The 20,926-nt window shown below is 44.4% G+C and overlaps 1 protein-coding gene across 2 annotated transcripts in view; it reads left to right on the forward strand.

Moving 5' to 3' along the window:
• Positions 1-20,926, forward strand: part of LOC134611411 (stimulated by retinoic acid gene 6 protein-like) — a 236,127-nt gene that overhangs the window by 103,427 nt on the left and 111,774 nt on the right. For both annotated transcript variants that reach the window (XM_063455276.1, XM_063455277.1), the window contains exon 7: positions 278-323. In XM_063455276.1, coding sequence (XP_063311346.1) covers positions 278-323 — 46 coding nt within the window. The remainder of the gene's footprint in view (positions 1-277; positions 324-20,926) is intronic.

A 20,926-nucleotide genomic window follows, 5' to 3' on the forward strand; every position in this document is an offset into this window, starting at 1 on the left:
GTTTTGTCACTCTTTTCTTTGCTGCTATGGAGTTAGTAAAGAAATATTATGCAAAATACGAAGCCTCCTGTCATGTGATAAAATTAAGACTATTGAATATTATACTGATTGTTAAAACTAAGTATGTTTTGTAAATAGGAAGGGCTCTGTCTATTTCCCAGTCATCCACCAATTTATTCCAGTGTCCTTGTAGACCAGATGACTGGTCACTTATAACAAAGCACAATTTTGTGTTGTATAACACAAGTAAATGTATTAATGCTAAGATATTTTTCAGGTTAGCAGTCACACTGGCAGACATTGTCATTTGCCCTCATGAAACTGTAAGTATTGTAATATTTTAGCAATCTTTTTTAGAAGCATTACATGGTTGTGCTGTTGTGTGTTGTGCAGTTTGCTTTGCCTCTCTATATTCACATGCCATCATCCCATCTTCTAGTACAATGTGTAAGGGAAGATATTTAGTTATCCCTCTCGAACTGTCATCTATCTTCTAGTCCTTGCTTCTAATAATTAATTGTGTCAATATTTTCCTATCTAAAGAGCTTGTTCCTGATAGAGTCTTCAGCTGCTCCAATGAATTATTTATTATTATTGCTATTTATAAAGCGCCAACAGATTTCGCAGCGCTGTACAATTAGTGGAGAAACGTACAATCTACACAGACAAATACAAGAGGTAAGAGAGCCCTGCCCGTAAGCTGATATCTAGCCATTGGAGCTCTTTTATACAAAGTGCTTGGCTAGATGCCCCGTGAGCTTACAATCTAAAGGAAACCATGGGGATTTGAGACAAGAGGTAGCAGGGGAAGTTTGGAGGTGATGACTGAACAAGTTAACAGAGAAGCAGCTATTGGTAAGATATTAGGGGAATGAAGAGGTAATTGGGTGAGAATCTCAAATAGCTGGAGGAGCATGTAATATATTTAGGGGGACCCTGGGTGGGTTGGAAGTGGGGAGAAAAAATGCAGTCTTTCACTGAGTTGAGTGAGGTCTGAGAGTGGTAGGTGTTTCACTGCAGGATGGAAAATGCAGTCTTTCACTGAGTTGAGTGAGGCGTGAGAGTGGTAGGTGTTTCACTGCAGGATGGAAAATGCAGTCTTTCACTGAGTTGAGTGAGGCCTGAGAGTGGTAGGTGTTTCACTGCAGGATGGAAAATGCAGTCTTTCACTGAGTTGAGTGAGGCCTGACACACTTAATTTGAGAAAAAGTCAGCAGCTACAGGAATTGAAAGGCTTAAACTGTTGATAAATGGAGCTTTTACGATAAAGACCCAGTCAGTGTACCAAACCCAAACTATTATTTTGTTTTTCTGGGGTGTTTTAGCTTTGCTGTGTATGTGCTTGATGTGTTTAAATAAACACTCTAAGCTGTGACATGACTGAAGTAGTCGGCTACAGCAGTGCCTGCAGGTGGACTGCCCGGAATGTCAGCCAGTACCCATAATGCCTGTAAATTATTTTTTTTTAAATGTAGTAATAAAAAAAGTACTTAGATCATATATGTATATGACAGAGTAGTGGGGGGGGGGGGGGGGGGGGAGAGAGGGGAGATGAGTGGAACTCACCAGACCAGTAATGGTAAGGGAGAGAATTCTCTCAACTACAGGCCTAGCCTTTAATTTTTGTTCCAGGCAATATTGCCGTAATGAATTAAGTTAAAATATGAATAGTTTTAATACAATAGTCAATAGCACTAGGGTTGTGGTGTGCCAGAACCAACAATGCAGTAGGCCTGCAATAAAAAGGGGAAAAAGAAAAAGTACCATACAAATACATTTATTCATTCTACAATACAATATAATTATTAAGAAAAACAACTAACGGGAGCCAACAGCCGAACTGACTGGTCGCATCTCAAGAGAGCTCCGAGACACATAGCAGTAATTTAAGCAGATTTTTATTAATTTACCCCACAAAACAGCTACAAACGTTCACCTGTTGCAGGAGGAGACCCACCGATGGGCAGGAAAAACAAAAAAACGAAAACCGACCTGCCCCGGCCAGGCGCCAGCATAGGGGATCTGAGGCAGCGAGCACGATGCGCGCCACGGGCCGATTTGGAGGCCTACATGGACGACTTCGCAGACTCAGACGAAGGTCTCTCAGAGCCTGAGGAGACAGGCCTACCCGCCATGCAGGCCCTGACACAGCCTCAAGCGAAACCGGACGATGCCCCGGTTACAAAGGCTGAAATGAAGGAGCTGTTAGCGGAGCTCCGCAGTAACATCCAGGTGGATATGGCGGAAATTAAAAGGGACATACAAGGCCTAACACACCGCATGAGCACCGTGGAGCAAGATTGCCGCACCCAATCGAGGCAAGTGTCCACGCTCCAACAGGAGGTGAAAACGCTACACCTAACACACCTGAGACTGGAACAGACCCTGGCGACGCTAGAAGACTCACGCCGAGCCCAAAACATAAAGGTTAGAGGGGTAGCAGAGACTGTCCCCGAGTCTGAACTCCCCCACTTTTTCCGGCGTTTGATTAGCAAGCTACTCCCACCGAAGCAGGCCAAGGGGGTTGTACTGGACGGCATGTTCAGGATCCCGAAATCACCCACGGCACCACAGGCGGCACCCAGAGACTTAATTGTAAAGTTTCAAAATCGACAGGACAAGATGGCGGTAATGGCCGCTGCCAGGAGTAGCGTGCCACTAGCCTTTGAAGACATGGCTCTATCGCTGTACGCAGATCTATCAAGAGGGACTGCGGCATGGCGCGCAACTTTACGGCCTTTCACCACCTTACTCCGCGCTCACAATGTGAAATACCAATGGCGCCCCACACACAAGCTTCTGGTGACTCAAGGTGCACATACCTACCTTATTACGAACCTACAGGAGGCAAAGTCACATCTCGTAGCCTTGGGCCTTCCACAGGACGCACTGCAACAGCCCCGCACTACACCCAGATCACACGAGTGGAACCCGGCTACCGCAGAGACCTTTGTCCCCAGAGACATGAACCGCTCTACACGGACAGTAGCCCCTACCTGAGCTCCCCTGTAGAGAGCGCCCACAAAGCGTAGCGCTGTCTTGATACCGTTCCACAGTTTTGTTATTATTGTTTGCACTTATATATGGACAGGCCGAGTTGGCCACTACATAATTACCCACCTACCGTACCCAGGAACACCGACCCGCAGGCCTAAACGAGACTCTCAACTCGCCTTTCCCGACTAATGGCCGACCGCTGAGTACCTTGGCGGGAAGACCTAATCTGTACGAGTGGTGCTCACTCGAGACACGGGCTAAATGAAAGGCACAACGGGACCCTACGGGACTACTAACCCCTACATGGCGATCCCCACACTCACTGAGGATATTACAGCTGCACACTTCCAACAGGATTGTGGACACTAAACGTCTGGAGGGCATTGACTTTTTGGTTACTTTACTTACTGCTTCCCTGAGTTGATTGAGTTACTTATACAGGGGTACACTAGGAAGTAGAGCCGTTCTCACCCGTAGACCTCACACACCAACCCCCCTTATTTACTTATTTTGTTTTCACGAGCAGAATACATGAGACGCAAATTGTTTAGTTAAAACGCGGTTCAAAAGTACAGAATTTACTTTAGGCAACACCTTAGGGGGAGAGGCTACTAACCCACGGCTGATTAACCCGGAGTGGCTAAGCTGCACAGCTCCACGACTATTACTGTTTATCCATTAACACGCATAATCTACAAATATATGACCCCTGCTTGGTTACTGAGTTTGTTAATACGCTGATTAAGCATACTAATGTGGCTGAATGCGCCCGTAACACTTTGCACACCTAAATGCACACACAAGTAACTTTCTAGCTCTGCCTCGCACCCTCCCCTTACTAGCAATGGTGGCGAACCCGAGCTACGTTGTATTGTATACTATTATGTAGGCGCATGCTGTCATAACATTTCATGTAAGACTGACTCGTTTCTCGCATAGACCACTGGAAATTTTATCAGGGCCCAACAGAGACAAAACAACCACCTACTATGATCCTATAGGATATTGAGTAGAAGGCCTCCCACTACGACCCTAGCGAGTTATAATATTGTACAGTTTGTCATGCTCACATCTTAGCTAGGCCACATGACCTTACGAGCATCAAGTAAACCTGACTGTTTAATATGTGTGACATACTCTCTTCTTTCGGGTACTGGGCGACAACACTCTGCAGAGCCTATACATGACGTAAACTGAACGCCACAAGCAGACTCACAAGCGACCTAAAGCAATCAGGGTATAATCTAGTTGTATTTCATACCAGCGAGGTTGTAGATTGCACTTAATTTCTGTATCATTTCTCCACTATTGTTATTGTTATGTTGTTTAATGCCTCTGATGGTTGCCATGATTTGTCATATTGTTGCTTACGGTCAGGGTTATGGAGCGGCTGTTTTTCTCCTTGGATACCCTTCCTCCTTGGATATCCCTCCAAGATGGCAAAGCTAGCCCTAACGTGTTATAGCTGTTCAAGCTTTCTAATACACTACGAGTTAAACATGTTTATATATATATAAAAAATAGTGCATCATTCTACTGTACTCAATTGCTTTCCATGTAATACACTCTGTCTTTGAAATGTGCACGCGGAATGCCTTTGGGGTACCACGTGCCTATATGTTAACATCATATGCACTACAAAAATAAAGAATTAAAAAAAAAAAAAAAAAAAAAAAACTAACTCGGGGTCTGGTTGGTGTTTCCACCTTCCAGGCCTCTAGTTTGAGTGTAGCGCTATATAGATCTATTTAGAAATAAGTATAAGTAACTCACCCCTCTTATTTGCTTGTTAGGGGGTGTACATAAAAAATAAAAGAAATATACAAAATAATAGTGCAATACTGTATAGACCCAATAAGTGAATATTTGTAGTGAGTTCTAATTTACTCACATTCTTTAGAGCCTTTTTGAGATTTTAGGCTCTAAACTTCCAGGCGTCCGTGTCTTTAGGGTAGACAGCTTAACCCCTTTTTGTTTCACCTCCTTCCTTAAGATTCTTGCTTCAAGTGTGTCTCCACAAAGTGGATATAGAAAGGCAAAAGAAAAAAAAAAGGGGGACTCTAGGTGTAGTATTTTAGGAACCACTTTTTAGAAGTATATGGATGTTTAAAAAGAGTGCTCACCTTTTCCAGAGCCTTTTGGTCACTGGCTCTAAGTTTGCAGGCTTAGTGTCAAAATGGGGTGACACCTCCCCTTACCGGAAACAAGTGCAGGATACAGTAATATGTATAACTATATTTATTAATTAGTACATTAAAATAGCAATAAAAAGTAACACTGGAGCTTTTACTTATTATTTTATATACTGATTTTTTTTATTTTCTAGTTCCAGTGTTACTTTTTATTGCTATTTTAATGTACTAATTAATAAATATAGTTATACATATTACTGTATCCTGCACTTGTTTCCGGTAAGGGGAGGCGTCACCCCATTTTGACACTAAGCCTGCAAACTTAGAGCCAGTGACCAAAAGGCTCTGGAAAAGGTGAGCACTCTTTTTAAACATCCATATACTTCTAAAAAGTGGTTCCTAAAATACTACACCTAGAGTCCCCCTTTTTTTTTTCTTTTGCCTTTCTATATCCACTTTGTGGAGACACACTTGAAGCAAGAATCTTAAGGAAGGAGGTGAAACAAAAAGGGGTTAAGCTGTCTACCCTAAAGACACGGACGCCTGGAAGTTTAGAGCCTAAAATCTCAAAAAGGCTCTAAAGAATGTGAGTAAATTAGAACTCACTACAAATATTCACTTATTGGGTCTATACAGTATTGCACTATTATTTTGTATATTTCTTTTATTTTTTATGTACACCCCCTAACAAGCAAATAAGAGGGGTGAGTTACTTATACTTATTTCTAAATAGATCTATATAGCGCTACACTCAAACTAGAGGCCTGGAAGGTGGAAACACCAACCAGACCCAGAGTTAGTTGTTTTTATTGTTTTTTTATCCTACAGTGGGATATTGGAAGTACCCACAGAGTGTGTATAGCAGCTAAAAAATACACTATATATATATATATTATAATAAGCGCCAACCATAACCACACCTTTCTGTGACAATATAATTATTGCTTAGACAAATCAAGAAATGCTTGACGCATCTCTTGTATTAGTTCAGGTATATATACAGCAAAAGTGGAGGATTTCCAGCATCCAAGTGCTTTGATTATATATACTGGAATATTGTTACTGGATGCAGATGATGCTGCCCCTACATGAAATGAGTGGCCTGAGGCCAAGACTCTTCAATAACGTATGAGCATAAACTTCGTAGTGGTGAATATGGAACCATGTTATACCAATAACAATTGGTGTGATTATTTTTGGGTTGTGATAAAATATTTGTCCATCACCTTTACTGGGAACCACTTGTTATGTGTAGGGTAGTAAGGTATGTCAACCATGCGTCTCATCTGGCTAGTTTTAGAGTGAGGAAGTGAAAGAATATAGTGATCTTGTGATTTGTGGATATTGAACTTTTAAAGGTATTCCGTGGTGGTAAGGTTCATGGCGGTGAACTCTCTTGGCCGTAGGAATCCGTAGAAGGCCAGATATATAGCGGTTTTAATGACCATATTGGTGAGAGGTTCAAAAGGTGACTTGTCTAATAAGTCGGATAGTGACTGAAACAACTTACTGTGGTTGTGGTTACTGTGGTTGGATCTTTTGTCTTTTTGAGGTTAATATGGTGTTTGATTTCTGGATTCCCTTAAGTAAGGTTTTAATCTGATAGGACGATAAAAATCTTATTTTATTTGAATGTTGGTTCAGCATATGATGTTAAATTTAATGGTGTTGTATGATAATTTCAAATTGAGGTGGCAAACATATTAAAGACCCCATAGCAAACTTATTCAGAATTCGATAATCTGCTATGAATATGTTGAAAATGTGAAATGCCCAATCATATGATTTTCTAGTGTTAGCAGAGAATGCAAGTTGGGTGAGATTCTGTGCGTAAGACAACACAATGTTTAATCCATTATCATGTCTTGGAATGTAGGGGCAGGAGAAGCTGGAAGGGAGACGGTAGGTAGAGTCTTGTGAAATGCCTAAAAACAGAAATGAGACAGATGATCATTATTAACCCCAGGGACATGGATACAAGTGAGGAAAAATTGATTAAAAGCTACTACCCAAGCAAGTCTCCTTAAGAACCGCATAATGATCAATGAGGATGACCGACCTTTGCTGCTGCCACTATCAGGTACAATTCAAATAGGGTCTTGAAGAACCCTGATATGAAACTGACCTCTGTAGGCCAACAACCCCAGAGCCGCTGATTGACACAGATGGCTGCAAAACCAGTATCAGCAGCTGCATCTGTCCAGATGGTAGGGGAATTGTCGGATATTGGTGGGGTAAACATGGTTTTCCCTTTCCATGTACTAAGAAATTTGCACCACATTAGTAAGTCAGATGTATTGTGTGGGTCTAGGGTGACGCGGCTATTGTCTGAAGGAAGATTTGGAAACAAACTGAGAAATCTGGAAATAAAATATCTACCTTGTGGGATGATCCTCATGGCAAAATTGAGAGAACCAAGCAGAGACTGTACCTCTTTGCGATTGCAAGAACCCAACCGCAAGTACAAGTTAATACTTGTCAGTATGTGCTCAATCTTGTCATGAGGAAGACAGGACTGCATATCAACAGAATCTAATTGAATACGCAGAAAGTGGATAACAGTGTCCGGTCCTTCTATCTTTTTTGGGGAGAACGGGATACCCAGGGATTCAGAAAGTTTGATTGTCACTGTGAGGCTCTGCGTGGGTGAGAGTTGTCTTCAATTGTGAGGAAATTAATGAATTACAGTCGGCATCTGCACTCATTAATTTGCAACCAGCATAGGGTTTCAGCAAAAATATCAATAATATTTGGGCTGCTTTTGGACCCGAACATGAGCCAGGAAAAAAAATAATATAAACCTTGTTACTTAATGCCATGCAGAAGCTAAAGTGAACGAGGATCAGTTTAAATGCATTTACGATATCTGTTTTACTAAGCCAAGCTCCTTTCCCAGCTGTAAGAAAAGACCAGATGGCATTATGTATGGTAGATGAAAATGGCAGGGACAGAAAAGCCCCTAATACAAATCCCCGCTCTAGTTCAATCGTGAGTAAATTGTCAAGCGTCTCTGGATTGTCTAACGCTGTTTGCAAGTTGTTGCATTCCAACATAGCATGTGTATAATACCTGTGTGAAATCCATATGATAACCCATCAATGACAAAATTTACCAAGTGTGGTGAGGGGTGATGACACCACAGTTCAGCCAAACATAAATACATGTGAGGTAAGGTTTAGGGAACATTTTATTTGGGCACATGGACTTGCATGTGCCCTGAAGCAATAGGAGCAGACATGTAACAATATGCATGAGCTAAAACCACACATGCCAGCATTGAAATTATTACATACTTGCCCAGAAATACTATGTCTTGTCCTAGCTTGTCCTTAATTACTTTATCAGGTTTGGCAGCAGGGTATGATACCAAAGGGTTGTGAGATACTTCAGCTGTGCTAGGGCATAAATTGGTAGAATATGAAGTAGACAAGCAGACTGCACAAGCCAGTGTCCTGAGGCCTGCAAAGTGTCTACAGAATAACTTTGTGTCCAGTTTGCTTTAATCGGTTCTTTTTTTTCTCATTTATCGTTTTTATTGAATATTGTTGAATAATAATAAATGCATCACATAACATGGTGAACGGTTTACATTACATCTGCACACGCATCATTTATGAGTAACAACGATTTTCCTCTGCTGCCAAACATTATGATAGAGCGTTAACAGTTGACAACGGATGTGGTGCATATAATTGTGAAACAGTTTTTGTTAAATTTTTTAACTAGATGGGGGGAAGGGTACAGAAAAGAAAGGGGATGGGGGGGGGGGAATTCCCTGGATACATTTTACAAACTAGCATCAGAAACTTCTCATCAGCCTAACGTCTTGGTCCCTTGAGTGTCTAGTTCCCTTTATTACTGAGTAGTTGCCCAGCATGCCCATTCCTGGTCATATTTTTCCAGGCTACCTCTCATCTTGCTGGACATCCTTTCATGTGCACTAATGACGTCCATTTTAGCAATGATAGTGTCTATCGGAGGAATTTGCTTGCTCTTCCAGTTACCAGCTATAGCTATTTTGGCTACCGTCAAGATATTCAAGATTACTTTTTTGTGAGGATGTACGTCTATGTTAGGTATAATATGCAGTAGGTAACTGTCTGGTTGCAGAGGGATGTTCGTGCCAGTCTTACTTGAGATCAGATTTTGAATTTGCTTCCAAAAGCCATTAAGCATGGGGCATGCCCAAAACATATGGAGCATGGTGCCCGTATCTAACTCACATCTCCAGCAGTGGTTCACTACTCCGGGATATATAGTCGCTAACCTCTGTGGTGTCAGATACCACCTCATAATAATTTTATTGTAGGCCTCCCATAGCGAGAGACTGCTCGAAGCTTGTTTAGTGTGTTTCAGTGCTAATTGCCATTCCTCTTGAGAGAGTTGGTGACCTATGTCCGCTTCCCATTTAGTCATGTATTGCAGTTTATCTGGTGTGTTACGTGTGATGATTGCATTATAACAAATGGAGAGTGGTTTCGCAAGTTTTTTCAAGGATAATTTGTGCGGTTGAAGTATGGGTGGCTTGCCCCCAGCTTCTGTGAACTTGCCACGAGTTAGCAATATGTTTTTAACCCTTAGGTATAGAAATAGATCTCTAGAGTCTAATCCAAACTCCCTCTGCAAGTCAGCGAATTGCTTTACCTCGTCACCTGACATTAAATCCCCCACTAGTCTCGCACCTTTGTTCAACCAGTTACCCATTTGTAAACCCGGGGAGTAGGCTGTTAATGCCATGATTGGTGCTTTCTTAAAGAGTTGTGTTGGGTCTAGCATGAGTGGGCTCCAGGCTCTCCACGCTTTAAGCATGTTGATTGAGCATCGTATGGTCGGGCTCGGAGACGCCAGAGGCGTGGAACAAGTCCACAGATAGTGGGTGACATCATGCGTTTCAAGGCATGCATTTTCTAATGACAGCCAAAGTGGGTTATGGGAGGGGTCATAATTTCTGAGGAGTCTCATTCCCTGTGCCAAGAAGGATGCCTTGTAGTATGCATAAATGTCAGGCATACCCAGCCCACCTTGTCCATGAGGAAGTCCTAGGCTTCCTTTAGCTACCCTTGGAGGTTTCCTTTTCCAGATGTGTGCATTTACAGTGCTTTGGAAAAGTTTGATCAGAGATGTTGGAAGGGATATGGGCAAGGTTCTGAACAAGTATAGGATGTGCGGTAGTGTCATCATTTTGACCAGGTTGATTCGGCCTAGCCAGGAGGTATCTAAGCTGTCCCATTTTGCAAGGGTATTTTTGACTTTATTTATCAGGGGGTAGTGGTTTTCTTTGGTCACTGTCTGGAGTGATTTAGCTAGTTTGACACCCAGGTATTGTATAGATCTGGTGCGCCAGTCAAAAGGTTGTTGCGGTTTCAATTTGTCCAACACAATGCTAGGTAAATTAATCGGCAGGGCTTGCGTTTTGGTGATATTATTCTTATAGTATGAGATTTGTCCGTAGCCTACCAACAGTCTCATAAGTGAGGGCAAGGAGGATTCTGGCTTCGTTATGAATAGGAGTATATCATCTGCAAACAGAGCTAACTTTTTGGTGCCCCCCGGTGTGTTCAATCCTTGTATGGTAAGGTCTTGTTTTATCGTCCTTATGAGCGGTTCTAAACAGATAATAAATATGAGAGGGGATAAAGGGCAGCCCTGTCTAGTGCCATTTCTTATGGCGAATTTTTCAGAAATGAAACCTGTGCTAAATACTTTTGCCGAAGGGTTTTGGTATAGTGCCATTATACTCGACCTGAAGGCCGGAGGGAATCCCATTTTGGTTAGAGTGAGCAGCATATACCCCCAGTGTAGTCGGTCGAAAGCCTTCTCGGCATCGAGTGCTAATAAGAGGCCTGCTTGGTGCGAGGTGTTCGCCCAGTCTATCAAGTTCAGGAAATGCCTGGTGTTGTCCCCTACCTGCCGACCCTGGACAAACCCCGCTTGCTCCTCCGATACTAGGTCTGGGAGGATAGGCTTGAGTCTGGAAGCAATGAGTTTGGCATATAATTTAGTGTCTGCATTCAGAAGTGAGATCGGTCGCAGGTTTGCGCAGTGTGTAGGGGGTTTGTTTGGTTTGGGCAGAGTCACTATATGTGCTTCTAGCATTTCTGAGGGCATGGTTCCTGCCTCTTTTATGTGATTAAATAGCTTGGTGAGAGGTGTGATGAGTTGTTTGGTCAACTTGATATAGTAGTAGTTGGACATACCGTCTGGCCCTGGGGCTTTGTGTTTGGGTAGGGATCTTATTGCCGTCTCCACTTCGTCCTCTGTGAAGGGACTCTCCAGCTGGGTGCATTGTGCCTGTGTCAAATTAACTAGAGGGGCTTTGTTCAGGAAACTGACTATTTCGGCTTCTGACGGTTGATGCGTGTCGGGGTCATTTTCTAATTGATACAGTGATGCATAGTATTTCGCTAGTTCGTTTACTATGTCTTGAGGGTTGTACAATTTATCTCCTGTAGCGGAGGTTATGTACGGGATTTTAGACTGCAGTTTAGTTTGCCTCACTTTGTTGGCCAACAGTTTCCCAGCCCTATTGCCCATGGTGTAGTACGATTGCTTCAGTGACCTCAGGTGTCTTTCTGTGGTGGCTAGGTGGAGGTTATTTAGTGTTGAGCGAAGTGACATCATTTGTTTATGTGTTGCCAGGGTGGGTTTTGTTTTATGGATGGCTTCTACTTTGGCCAAACTTTGTTCAGCGGTAATTAGCGCCGCGTTGTGTAACCGTTTTGTCCTAGCCCCTAATTGGATCAATTCTCCCCTCATGACCGCTTTATGAGCCAGCCATTGTGTAGTTATGGGCGACGAGCAGTGGGCATGATCCGTGAAATACTCCTCTACCCGTGCCTGTACTTTCTGGAGGTGTGTTGGGGTGTCTAATAGGCTGTCATTTAGACGCCATGTGCCCCGACCTCTAGCGGGATACGGGATTCGCAAAGTCACTACATGCGGGGCATGGTCGGACCACGTGATCGGTCCTATTTGTGCTTTAGTGGCAAAGGGCAGCGTTTTGGTATCTAGTAAACATAGATCAATTCTTGTGTAAGTCCTATGGACCGGTGAATAGTAGGTATAGTCTCTCCCGCTTGGATTAAGCCCCCTCCAGGTGTCATAAAAGTCATGCCCATGCATCAAGTTCCTAAAGTGCAGGCCTAGGGAGAGTGAGAGTTGTTGTGGTTGCTTGTCACCTTCTCTTTTAACGTCAACACTGGGGTCCGGGGCACAGTTAAAGTCCCCGCAAAGGATTGTGTGACCTACTCTGAGCTTGTTAACTTTACGGAACACCGTGTTGAGGAAAGTTTTTTGCTTATTGTTGGGCGCGTAGATGGATGCTATAGTTACCGACAGGCCGTTCAGGGAACCCACTAGTATTAATATTCTCCCATCTTTGCTAGCATACTGGGCGGACGGTGTAAAAGCCCAATCATTGTGAAAAAAGATGGCAACACCTTTGGCTTTAGTTGCGGACATAGCATGGTAACCTTGGGGGTAGGACTTGATATTAAATTTTGGGGGATTTTTAATACAAAAATGCGTCTCTTGTAGGGTAATTATCGCTGCTTTGGATTTGGTCATTTCTTGCACCGCTAGCCTCCTTTTGTGGGGGCTGTTGAGGCCTTTAACGTTTAATGTGAGTACAGTTAGGGAATCAGCCATGATCTTGGTGGGGTGTGAAATTGTGACGGGGCCTTGATGCGTCTTTCGGGTCTTGTGACACGTGGCATGAAATTATTCCAGGGTTCGGGAAAGGGAAGGAAAAAGTAGGAAACAGGTGCGGGGAAGAGGACAGAAAATAACCAAAGTATATACAAAGCGCCCTTGAAAAGAACAGCGCTCTACGTGGGTGAGGTGTGAGTGGGTAAACAGTGCCCCTCACACGTCTCAACCTGGGGTCGTGCCTAAGGTTTTAGGCCGAGTGTATAACAGCCTTATTTCTTGAGGTTATGCATTTACCCTTTAACCATGTCTGAAATAATAGGGGAAGATCCGCTGAATAGCGGTATTTAATTCCCAAACTCCTGTCCCGTCACCCTCTGGACAGTGCGCTGACATGACTTAACATAGCTTAGCATTCCTGATGCGTGGTTGTCGTGTACCCCCCTCGTGCTGCATCTATTGTGGTAGCAATTTGGCTCCCGTCCCCTTGCGTCTGCCCTAAATCTCTTTCCATTTTGATAATGTGGGTTCGGGTATACCCCATGCCTTTAAATCCCGCAACCCTGGTACTAGGGTGTAGCCTAGAAGATACATACGTTAACACGGTACAGACATATATATACTCACAAACCATTTACTATAGCATGTCAGAGATCAGAGGGTTAATCATGGATCAGAGTGTCTCTTAACGTTCAATTGTCGCCATGGGACAGCGGCAAGTCCGCAGCGAAACACGTCCCGCATTGTCAGTCCTTCCTACGCGGTGATCCCGCCATCTGCCATTCCGCTTGCGGCCTTGTCGGGGGTACTGCGGTAGAAGCCTCTTGTGGCGCTAGCGGGAACAGGCCCCATTCCTTTAGTAAGCGCATTCCCACCTCCGGCTCGTTGACGGTGTGTGTCTTGGCATTCCTCCAAATGAGTAGCTTCGTCGGGTAGCCCCATCTGTATTGTATGTCGTTGTTCCGCAGTGACTTGGTAACATTAATGAACTCCCTCCTCCTGCTCATAGTCATAGCCGACAAGTCTGCGTATAATTGAACTCCTGCATATGGTTCAGGCATCGCAGGCAGTTTCCTCGCCGCTTGTAAAAGAGTGTCTTTGGTTTTGTAGTAGTGAAAACGTGCTACTACATCGCGTGGCGTATCTTGTCGCAGATTTTGCGGCTTCGGTAGCCTGTGGGCACGATCCATCAGCCAGGCTTGGTCGGTTATTTCTGGTACTAGGGTCTTGCATAGAGACAACAGGTAGTGAGGTAGTTGCTCTCTTGTGATACCTTCTGAGATTCCGCGAAAGCGCACATTGTTCCTGCGCGAGCGGTCTTCCATGTCCGCCATTTTCCGTTTCAGGAACTGTTGTTCTTCCACCAGTGCTTGCACAGTGTCGGCTAGCGTGTCTTGTGCTGCGCAGATGTCATCAGTGCGTGCTTCCAGGTTGTTTGTTCTTTCTCCCAGATCTGCTATCTCCTTTTTTATATCGTTTGTGGCTTTTCTCAAGTCAGATTGTAGACTAAGTCTAAAGTCCTGCAACATTGCATACAGCCTCTTCTCCGTGACTGGAGCGTCGGTGTAGCGCTGCTCCTCGGTCTCCATGTGAGAGTTTGAGGCCTGTGATGCCTCCAGCTCCTCGCTGCCGCCATCTTGTGCCGGCCGCGACCGGTCTCTTTTCGTCGAGCGGATCGGATCCGTCAGCTTTGTCTGCTTTGCTGGAGACATGAGAGGCAGAAGAGGTAAGGTTTAGCTGTTTTCCGTCTTGTATTGGGGGTAAAAGCTGCTTTAAATTCACGCTATGGCTGTTTCGGACCGGGAGCTCTCACTCCATGCGTCCGTTCACCTCGGCTGTCGGCCACGCCCCCCTTAATCGGTTCTTTTGTTGAACTGAGTCAGAGCTGCAGACACCTTTGCAGAAAAAGACCGATGATAATCGTAGAAAGCCGTTCTAAGATTAGCACAAGCTGGTGCAAATATACGTCAAGTTTCTCCCTTCTATCAGGGTAAACTGAGCACAAGACATCCCTATAAATGCCAAAGGCTAATACAAACTCTGGTATAGACAATTTTGTCAATTTTGTCCTTCGCCTTTAGAACCACTGAAATATCCCAGTACGCACAGGTTCTATTCTCAATGACATCCTGGGAGGCAAATAGGAGTGAGATTAACTTCCTTGCCTTCCAGGAAGTCCTTTTTGATATTAGCTGATATGCGATGGATTGATCATCGCAGGAATACTCAGTGGAACTAAAGAATTACCCAGTAGTGTGAGTGAAGTTGCAGATGCAACAAAATTAGGCAGGTCCAGCAGGTAACAGGGTGGTGCCACCAGACTCCGATTTCTCAAGAATATCATTGATTTGACCAATAGAGGACAACAATGAAGTCATCATAGAATGTACATCTGATAATTGGGAACCACTGGACCCTTCCCCCGCATCAGAGTTGTCAGTGTTGGTATTCAAAAGCCTGTACAACTGGGGCGGGGCCTAACCATCATGGCGACCAGACATGCATTCCCAGAGCTCCCGCTCAATTCAGGAACAATAAGCGATATAAGGCTGCATCCAAAAAGACAAACAGCGGTACTGTATAATCGCCATCACCTCGCAACAGAGGGCATGCAGTGGTAAGATGTGAGACCCGCTCGAAACCCGCAGACACCGGGACAGAAAGTGCGGCCTAGCACACAACGGGCGGGTGAGGCGGCCGCTCTCCCAACCTGGAGGCACTCTGACACACACAAAGCGAGCAAGCCCCGTCACCCCCCCCCCCCTTTGGACCAGTGGGGGAGATCCCGGTCCACCAAGTGGAGGCTACCCCAGGCGGGTTGAAGCATTACAGACCGCCTCGGGGGTAAAGAGGGAGCGCAAAGCTTCAACCAAGATGGCCGACCATGCGGACGCAGAGCGCCCCACTGAGGCTGCATACGATCTCCAAGCAAGGCTGAACCAGCACTTTGAGAGGTTCTGGAGAGAGCTGGAACGCAGGGTACATCGACAAGCCCCACTACACAAAGCTAACCCTCCAGGGCAGAAACAGCAACTACACAGTCGACCAAAGGCTCCATGCCCTGCGGGCCGACTGGCTCCACGAAGAAGGAAGGGGCCTCTGGGGATGCCTGGGGTCCAACAGCGGCAAAGAACGCGGTCGATGCACCGACCAAACCAGCTACCGGGTTACCCACACACGTGGCCCAGACAGGCCATTACAAGCGAGCTACATGGAAAGACCTGCCGGCAACCTCCCGGATCTCAATACACACGGAGACGCATCCTTGGGCACAGCCTGCAACCCCCGATACCCACTACACAACGAAGACGCCACCCACACGCAGCAGGGTCCCGATACTCCGTACAGACTTCGGGAGGCAAACGGACTAGTGAGGCAAAAGTGCGGGACTATGCTGGAGACTGGGTCTGGTGGGGTTGCTTTGAGGAGACCCAGTTCCTTGCTAAACCTCTGGACAGGTTATGCAGACCAGTAGGCATAGGGTAATCACCCCCCTCAATGTAGACCTTACTCTTATTAGACCGCCTGGCGGCCTAGTCCGCACAGAGTAACTGCCACAGTACTCCTTTTCAACCATTAGTGCTCCAGAGTGACATTTCATTACTGTCTCCAAAATATAAATCTATATGGCAGTTCTGACAGATCAGCATAGACTGTAAATTTGTGTTTATTTACGACTCATCCATGTGTTACAGCTAGACCTAGCCTGTATGAAACAGTTCAAATGTTATCTTATGGTATTCACAGTAACTTTAGCGGGGATATATTCAGTTATAACTGTTATCATAAGCTACCTTTTCATCTCTATTTTAACGACTTCTAACTACATGTGACTCACCCATGTGTTACAGCTAGACCTAGCCCGTACCAATCAGTTCATATGTTATTTTATGGTAATCACAGCATCTCTAGCGAGGATATATTCAGCTATACCTGTTATGATAAGCTAGCTTTTCATCATTATTTTAATGACTTTTAACTATATGTGACTCACCCATGTGTTGCAGCTAGACCTAGCCTGTACCAATCAGTTCGTATGTTATTTTATGGTAACCACAGCAACTCTAGCGAGGATATATTCAGTTATAACGGTTATAATAAGCTACCTTTTCATTTTTATTTTAATGACTTCACTGTTTAGCCAAGCGGATGTTTAGTATAAATATACAAAAATGTGCAATTCCTCTTGCCACTGTTCAACCTAAGTACATTCTTGGACACGCTGTTGTGGCGTATGACATTGTTATGTAAAAAAAAAAGCCTGTACAACTCTGCTTTCCTGGCTGTAGCTGGGAACGGGATATTCTTTTTGCTTGGCAGTAATGCGTGGAATAGTCCACGATCTAAGGGAAGTTGGACTAGCCGTGTCTACTCTGCCTGAAGGAGCGCCAGTGGGGTGCTGGGAATAGACAGTTTCTCTGCTACTACTGGAATTGAGACATACTATAATATAAAATAACAATTAGTATGAACCTAAATGAGTACTGGCAGGCTAACTATTGCCAAGCGGCAAAGAAATTCCACTAAAAAAGGTGACAGATGAGGCCCTGCTAGTTGCCAAGTGGCATGATAAGCTCTATCTATGCATTGGCTGAAGGAGATTTCGTGGCAACCGAACGTTCTGGCGGGGTGTCGACCTCCCGGTGACAATTAATGCATAAGATAGTATGGAAATGACAGGGGCAACCATGCAACCATGTAACCATGCGAGGCAATAACTATGCATTGGAGCAATGGGCGTATACGTTGGAGTATGAGGATGGGTGTTGGCCTCATGGGACCACTACCCAATGGCATAGAGGTCAGAAAAAATGCACCTTATTGGACACCTAGATCCCTACGAGCCAGTAACATCTCCCTGAGGGAGTACCTAAGTTGCATATGAGCAAAACATAGTTAATTGACCTTAGACTGTGTAAGTCAGAGAAATGGTCAGTTCACTGTAGGTAATATGTATTGGAGTTGTAAGGTTATGGAACTTAACTATGAGACAACGTATGGTTGTGTTAAGAGTATCTAAGATTTGTGTGGGCTAGATCGTGTACCCCAGATAACTTGAGATAGACCTACCGAAGTTTCTAAGTACGAAGTATAATGGGAAAATGCTGCCCTACAATGCTGAGCACCTCATAACCTGAAATGTAAAGCATAATATTCAAGACAAGCAATGGTTAACGATCCACATTGCTAGTAGAAACCTGACTCAAGTGACAGAGTATATCACCTAGATGTATAGGAGGAGAAATGGCCAAAGGGCAGTGGGTCCTATAGGACAGACCAGGGGTTAACCCTAAATAGTAAAGGAATTGGAAGAAAAGAACACAGTCTGTCCACACGTGTATGCGTACATACATCAATATCAAAGCAACAGTCTAGAAAAAATAAATAATAACTTTATTAAGTAACACAAAAACTGAACTATGTACAGAAAAAGTGGGGGAATGGGAGAGAGACATAAATATGTCTGATGCAAAAGCACCTGGGTGGTTAAAATTATATATAGATAAGAGCTATATATAAGTACAACAGGTTTCTTAAATAATAGAAACCGCTAGCTGGGGCGCTCCAATAGAGACAAGGGCTACTATTGTGAGGGGTACCCACACTCCACGCAGAGGGGCTACGTGCACACTATAGTGGCCGAGCACACGAGGGTGTTGAGACAAGTAGTGCACAAACAATGCCTAACCTTATGTCACAACTTATGAACTGCTTAATACCGTGAGAGGTTTGCCGAGTAATGCAGAATTGATATTGTGTGACTAGGTAGGGTAAGCAGCTACATGCAGGCCCCCTATAATAAAACGTATATAGCCATGATGAGCTTACTGTTCGGTGCCCTTACTTCTGACCGAGAGAGAGAGGGTTAATGGACTTGGTAATAAGTCTAAGTCAACTAAAGAGGATGTATGACTCCTCGGTACAATAAATTCTTGCCGAGAGAGAGAAAGTGAGTCTCCTCTGTCAGGGTGATGCGTACATCAATAAGTAGAGTCTGACTGCAAAAACCCTTCTTAGTCTCCTAGGTTGTCAGTGATTTAAATGGAGTGAGACAGTGGTAGTAGCACAGGATTACTTGTAACGATAATCGATTTCTGCAATATACGTTGGAGCAATATAGCTCAAGTTTTCCCCAAAATCCTCCTCGGAGCAATAAAATTCTTGCCGGGAGAGAAAGGAGAAAAAATACTTTCTAGATACACTGAGCGGTCCACATAATGTCTGTGAGCTCAGTAGCTACAAAGTGGGTTAAGCAGTTAACAAAGTAATAAGACTGTGAACTGCAGGGAATACAATGTCCCCGCCCTCCAGAATGTGAGCACTCCGTGCAGTGGGCCTGGTCAGTTTAAAATATCGGTCTTTAAACTCTTTCCTGATAGTAGTCAACCTGACGGGGATTACTCAATAGGGAAGAGTGTGTTCGTTAGTACACCTCCACTTGACACCATACTGCTTTGGTCATATCCTAAGCCCAGAATAGTGTAGAGAAATGACTAGGGTATCGTGTGTAACCGTATGGTAGTTAATGGTGTGGTAAGAGGCCAAAATCACTCCTCGTCATGTAATGAGGTGTAAAATACAGTAGTGGAGGAAAAGGAAAAGGAAAAGTACCTTCTTGGGTACCCGGTATAGTAGAGAGGAGACAATAGAGGACATAGAAAGAAGTGTGTGTCCTGAAGTTTTTTGCAATCGTGCCCATGTAGTGCTCAAAACAGTACTGTATGGTTACGCCTTGGTCGGCAACAGAATCCTGTGAGTCAGTGCTAGCTTGTATATAATCGGGTAATGGGCTATCCGATCAAGATAAATGTTTAAATAACACGAGCCCAACTAACGTATTAGTAGGGCGAAAGGTCTGGACACCCAAGGGCCGGTGTCAGACGGTAACGTATGGGTAGGGTCACTCCAGCGTCTTGCCCAGGGTCTGAACAGCCAGAAGCAGGTGTCAGACGGTAACGTTTAGATAGGATCTCTCCAGCGTCTTGCCCGACGTGCGTTTCGCCTGGGAGAATGCCAGGCTCGGCATTCTCCCAGGCGAAACGCGCGTCGGGCAAGACGCTGGAGAGATCCTATCTAAACGTTACCGTCTGACACCTGCTTCTGGCTGTTCAGACCCTGGGCAAGACGCTGGAGTGACCCTACCCATACGTTACCGTCTGACACCGGCCCTTGGGTGTCCAGACCTTTCGCCCTACTAATACGTTAGTTGGGCTCGTGTTATTTAAACATTTATCTTGATCGGATAGCCCATTACCCGATTATATACAAGCTAGCACTGACTCACAGGATTCTGTTGCCGACCAAGGCGTAACCATACAGTACTGTTTTGAGCACTACATGGGCACGATTGCAAAAAACTTCAGGACACACACTTCTTTCTATGTCCTCTATTGTCTCCTCTCTACTATACCGGGTACCCAAGAAGGTACTTTTCCTTTTCCTTTTCCTCCACTACTGTATTTTACACCTCATTACATGACGAGGAGTGATTTTGGCCTCTTACCACACCATTAACTACCATACGGTTACACACGATACCCTAGTCATTTCTCTACACTATTCTGGGCTTAGGATATGACCAAAGCAGTATGGTGTCAAGTGGAGGTGTACTAACGAACACACTCTTCCCTATTGAGTAATCCCCGTCAGGTTGACTACTATCAGGAAAGAGTTTAAAGACCGATATTTTAAACTGACCAGGCCCACTGCACGGAGTGCTCACATTCTGGAGGGCGGGGACATTGTATTCCCTGCAGTTCACAGTCTTATTACTTTGTTAACTGCTTAACCTACTTTGTAGCTACTGAGCTCACAGACATTATGTGGACCGCTCAGTGTATCTAGAAAGTATTTTTTCTCCTTTCTCTCCCGGCAAGAATTTTATTGCTCCGAGGAGGATTTTGGGGAAAACTTGAGCTATATTGCTCCAACGTATATTGCAGAAATCGATTATCGTTACAAGTAATCCTGTGCTACTACCACTGTCTCACTCCATTTAAATCACTGACAACCTAGGAGACTAAGAAGGGTTTTTGCAGTCAGACTCTACTTATTGATGTACGCATCACCCTGACAGAGGAGACTCACTTTCTCTCTCTCGGCAAGAATTTATTGTACCGAGGAGTCATACATCCTCTTTAGTTGACTTA

Source organism: Pelobates fuscus, chromosome 5 (genome assembly GCF_036172605.1).
Source record: "Pelobates fuscus isolate aPelFus1 chromosome 5, aPelFus1.pri, whole genome shotgun sequence".
NCBI lineage: Eukaryota > Metazoa > Chordata > Amphibia > Anura > Pelobatidae > Pelobates > Pelobates fuscus.